Source organism: Daucus carota, chromosome 4 (assembly GCF_001625215.2).
Source record: "Daucus carota subsp. sativus chromosome 4, DH1 v3.0, whole genome shotgun sequence".
NCBI classification, from domain to species: Eukaryota; Viridiplantae; Streptophyta; class Magnoliopsida; order Apiales; family Apiaceae; genus Daucus; species Daucus carota.
Window position 1 is genome coordinate 25,898,037 of NC_030384.2, and position 4,600 is coordinate 25,902,636.

The following is a 4,600-nucleotide window of genomic DNA, read 5'->3' on the forward strand; positions in this document are numbered from 1 at the left end:
ATTTTTAGTGCTTACTTGTTCCATTTTACTTCTATCAATGATGCTCTTGTCACACCATTTATTAGAAACTGTACAAAAATAATTAACACACTAAAATACAAGGCAACAAGAACCTTCTTGTTAGCTCCTTGTTTGGTCACACGATATATAATAATATCACCAAGGAGCATGATTTCAACTGCAATGGCCATCCACATTCAACTGCAAGATATCATACTGTTTTTCCTCGGATTATTTGTTGGTACTATTTCATGGAGATTTTTCAGTACCTATGTGTTCAGAAAGAACAGTTGCCCCGGACCACCAGAACCAGCTGGAAAATGGCCTTTAATCGGTCATCTTCATCTTCTGGGAGCAAACAAGATATTGCATCATACACTTGGAGACATGGCTGATCGATACGGGCCAATTTTCTGTTTGAATTTGGGGACTAAAAGGACTCTTGTGGTCACTAGTTGGGAAGTTGCAAAAGAATGTTTTACAGCACAGGACCGGGTTTTCGCCACTCGTCCAAAATCTGTAGTTGGCAAAGTAGTAGGATATGATAGTAGAGTTATGATATTTCAGGAATATGGATCATATTGGCGCCAGATACGTAAGCTAGCAATGATTGAGCTTCTGTCAAATCGTCGACTGGAGATGCTCAAACATGTTAGGGAATCAGAGGTTAATCTTTTCATCAAGGAGCTGTATGAGCAATGGTCAAGAAATGGGAATGGAAGCAAGGTTGTGGTGGAAATGAAGGAAAAATTTGGAGATCTGACAACAAATTTTGTGGTCAGGACAGTGGCAGGTAAAATTTATTCCGGGACTGGTGTGCAGGGGAATGAAGAGTCGAGGCGATTTCAGAAGGCAATGGCAGATTTTATGCACTTAGCCGGGCTGTTTATGGTTTCTGATGCACTTCCCTTACTAGGTTGGATTGATACGTTGAGAGGATACAGGGGGGAAATGAAGAAGTCCGCGGAAGAGATTGATCTTGTACTTGGAAGCTGGTTGAAGGAGCATCAGCAGAAGAGAAACAATATCAGCATTAATCGTTTGGACGAAGATTTTATTGATGTCATGCTCTCTGCTATGGAGGGGAACCAGTTTCCTGACATCGACACTGATACTGCCATCAAGGGCACTTGTTTAGTAAGTTATGCAGGATACCCTGTTACAATCATATATAATTTATATGCTTTAGATAGCGTTTGGGAACATATATCATTATAAATTTTAATTTTCAAATGACATGATCTGAGGTGTTATTTCAAATTCTCAGCTTTATACTAGTATTTGATGTCTTGGATTTCAAATGAAATTCAAATTCAATTTTTTTTATACAAACATGTCATTTGATCAAATCCATGATTTCAAATGAAATTCAAGTTTCCAAACAGGTCATGATTAAATGAAATCAACTATTGTTTGCTTATGAATCTATAGTATATTTGCATCTAGCTATAGTCATTGCATTTAAAAGATTGTTTGAATGTTGGCTATGCTATGTATAAACAATTGATGATACAATTAATATTTGGTTGCAGAGTCTTATCTTGGGTGGTTATGATACAACATCAGCCACACTTATGTGGGCACTCTCCCTAATGCTGAACAACCGTCATGTGTTGAAGAAAGCACAGGATGAAATGGACAAATATGTTGGAAGAGATCGCCAAGTCAAGGAATCAGATGTGAAGGATTTAACCTATTTGCAAGCCATTGTCAAGGAAACACTGCGATTATATCCAGCAGCACCACTATCACCCCAACACGAAGCAATGGAAGATTGCACGGTGGCAGGATATGAAATTCCAGCTGGCACACGATTAGTTGTGAACCTCTGGAAGATTCATCGTGACCCTAGAGTTTGGTCTGACCCTCTAGAGTTTCAACCAGAGAGGTTCTTGCAAAAACATGTGAATGTGGACATTTGGGGTCAGAATTTTGAGCTTTTACCATTTGGATCAGGACGGAGGTCATGCCCTGGTATCACATTTGCGATGCAGGTCCTGCATTTGACACTTGCTCAATTGCTTCACGCGTTTGAACTGGGAACTGTCTTAGACTCAAACATTGATATGACTGAAAGTCCGGGTATTACTAATCCAAAAGCAACTCCACTGGAAGTTACTCTCACCCCGCGACTGCCTCCTGAAGTCTACTAATAAAACATCACCTTCAATAGCTATAGATTCCCTTGATGATACAAAGTTGGGCTATCCGTAAAATAAGCGACAAAAGTGATCTTCTGCATCACTTAATAGCAGAAAATGTGAACATTGTATGAGGCTCTAAATGATGTACAATGGTTTTATGTTCATTTTATAAAGTTTCAGCTTCTTAAAAATTAAAGAATGGTGCTGTATTTAACTGAAAAATAAGTACAACAATCGTTCCTTTTCTTTTCTGGCATAATTTTAGTTAAATTGACTGCCTGTTTCTTTTATATATTCTTTTGTTAATAAGTAGTCATGTACTTAAATGAAGTTTGATTTTAGGCTAAATGCCATTTTAATCATCAATGTTCGTGTTCGGAGTGTGTACCAATGCGACTTTAATGTTTTAACTCGGCCGATTAATCATCCAAGTATCTGATATGTTCCGATTAGCCATCATACCAGGACAAAGTCAAAAAATGATATATAATGGAGAGTAAAATTGACAATTATTATCAAAAATAAAGTTACTAGTTTTTTTTTAACCTGTAAAGATAGTTTGCTCGTTCCTTTTAACTTCTAAAGAATACATTAGATGTGTAGTTTAACCCTTTTAACCTTTAATGTTTGATGTCATATTTGTTGAGTGGGTTCAACCCAAGTCCCACATCGAAAAGATAAAGAAGATTTATCTTGAATATAAGCAGCCAAAAAAAAAAACTCCATTAGTATGAGGCCTTTTGGGAGGAGTCCGAAAGCAAATCCGTGCGGGCTTGGCCACGGCCTAGAGCGGACAATATCGTACTATTGTGGAGTTAGGGCTCGCTTAGCTGGCCCAACAAGTGGTATCAGAGCCGATGGTTAAGAAGTTGATCTTGGGGTTGCGGGCTGCAGTTGTGTGATGTGGGGGAGGCTCTCCAGAACTACGATTGGAGGTCTTGGACGGCTTGTGTCGAAAGTCTTTCCGACAAAGGTGGTCGGATGGCGTGTCCCGCAAGATGAGGAATCGATGAGTAGCGGCGGTATAAGGGTCACAAGATTGGTGGTTCTTGGATGAGTAGCGGCCTTGGGGTTGTGGGCTGCACGGCTTGTGTCGAAAGTCTTTCCGACAAAGGTGGTCGGATGGCGTGTCCCGCAAGATGAGGAATCGATGAGTAGCGGCGGTATAAGGGTCACAAGATTGGTGGTTCTTGGATGAGTAGCGGCCTTGGGGTTGTGGGCTGCAGTTGTGTGATGTGGGGGAGGCTCTCCAGAACTACGATTGGAGGTCTTGGACGGCTTGTGTCGAAAGTCTTTCCGACAAAGGTGGTCGGATGACGTGTCCCGCAAGATGAGGAATCGATGAGTAGCGGCGGTATAAGGGTCACAAGATTGGTGGTTCTTGGATGAGTAGCGGCGGTATAAGGGTCACAAGATTGGTGGTTCTTGGATTGAGGGGAGATTGTTGAGTGGGTTCAACCCAAGTCCCACATCGAAAAGATAAAGAAGATTTATCTTGAATATAAGCAGCCAAAAAAAAAAACTCAGCATCAAACTCAGAATCTACTTGAAAAATACAGCATGAACACGCAGGCTCCTCCCTTATATCATCAGAGCTTCTCCTTTTACTTGGGTGGAAGAAATACCCAACCCCTCATTCTCTCATTCTCTCATTCTCTCACTCTTTTTTTTGCATGCTCACAAAGCAGCATCTCCTCAATTTCAACTTCTCTCAAGTTTAGAAGTGCAAAAACAATCATATATTATTCTATAGCTCAATTTTCTTATCCAAAATCATGTTATATTTAAATTTTAATATCTCCACATCCATATAATATTAAAATCAACTATAATTGATCTTTCCTTCATCCCTGCAAAATTTCCATTTAAAATATGAATCAACTACACTGGTTGTTCCTTCTTATGACAAGAGAACAAGTCGGTTCTTTGTGAACTTCCCCAGCCGGCCAGCCCTTGCCTTGACCCCCAGAGTAAGTGGTACAACTATTCCATATCTTTGTCATATTTATTCTCTTGTGTTGTCATACACCATTCAACTTATCATATCTTTATCACTCATTACATTTCTTTATTTTCAAAAGGCTCATGTCCAATTGCCTGTTCTCCAATTACGTTCTACTGTATTATATTATGTCCCTCTTTATGGTGTGCAATGTGGCCTCAATTTCAAACCATTGATTTTGGTTAGCTGCCTTTTGCAGTAAGCAAAAAGCACCCATTTGTTTATGATATATGCAATAAAGCAAAAGATAATTCCACATTTGAGTTGGGAGCAGATCGAAAAATACGATTCACGTTCCAAAATATTTTTAGCACTAAATTGAATAATGAAAAATTGATTATTGTAACCTGTATAATTGGATTAGAAGAATCACTTAGGCCAAAAATACAACATATATATCATCAGTCCACGTGTTTTATTTTTTTTCAATTGATCATTTTATCTTTATGTTTTA

The 4,600-nt window shown here is 39.1% G+C and overlaps 1 protein-coding gene across 1 annotated transcript; it reads left to right on the top strand.

The window, feature by feature from the left end:
• Nucleotides 1-2,390, top strand: LOC108215849 (cytochrome P450 CYP82D47). Its single transcript, XM_017388441.2, has 2 exons — nucleotides 1-1,137; nucleotides 1,533-2,390. Exons 1-2 carry the CDS (start codon nucleotides 169-171, stop codon nucleotides 2,151-2,153), a joined length of 1,590 nt encoding a protein of 529 aa, XP_017243930.1. The 5' UTR covers nucleotides 1-168; the 3' UTR covers nucleotides 2,154-2,390.
• Nucleotides 2,391-4,600: the final 2,210 nt, after the last annotated feature.

Bases quoted from the DNA above. Each gene is read 5' to 3' on its own strand.
- LOC108215849 (XM_017388441.2), top strand. From the start codon at position 169: ATGATTTCAACTGCAATGGCCATCCACATTCAACTGCAAGATATCATA. The intron at 1,138-1,532 runs GTAAGTTATGCA...ATTTGGTTGCAG, and splicing joins CCATCAAGGGCACTTGTTTA to AGTCTTATCTTGGGTGGTTA.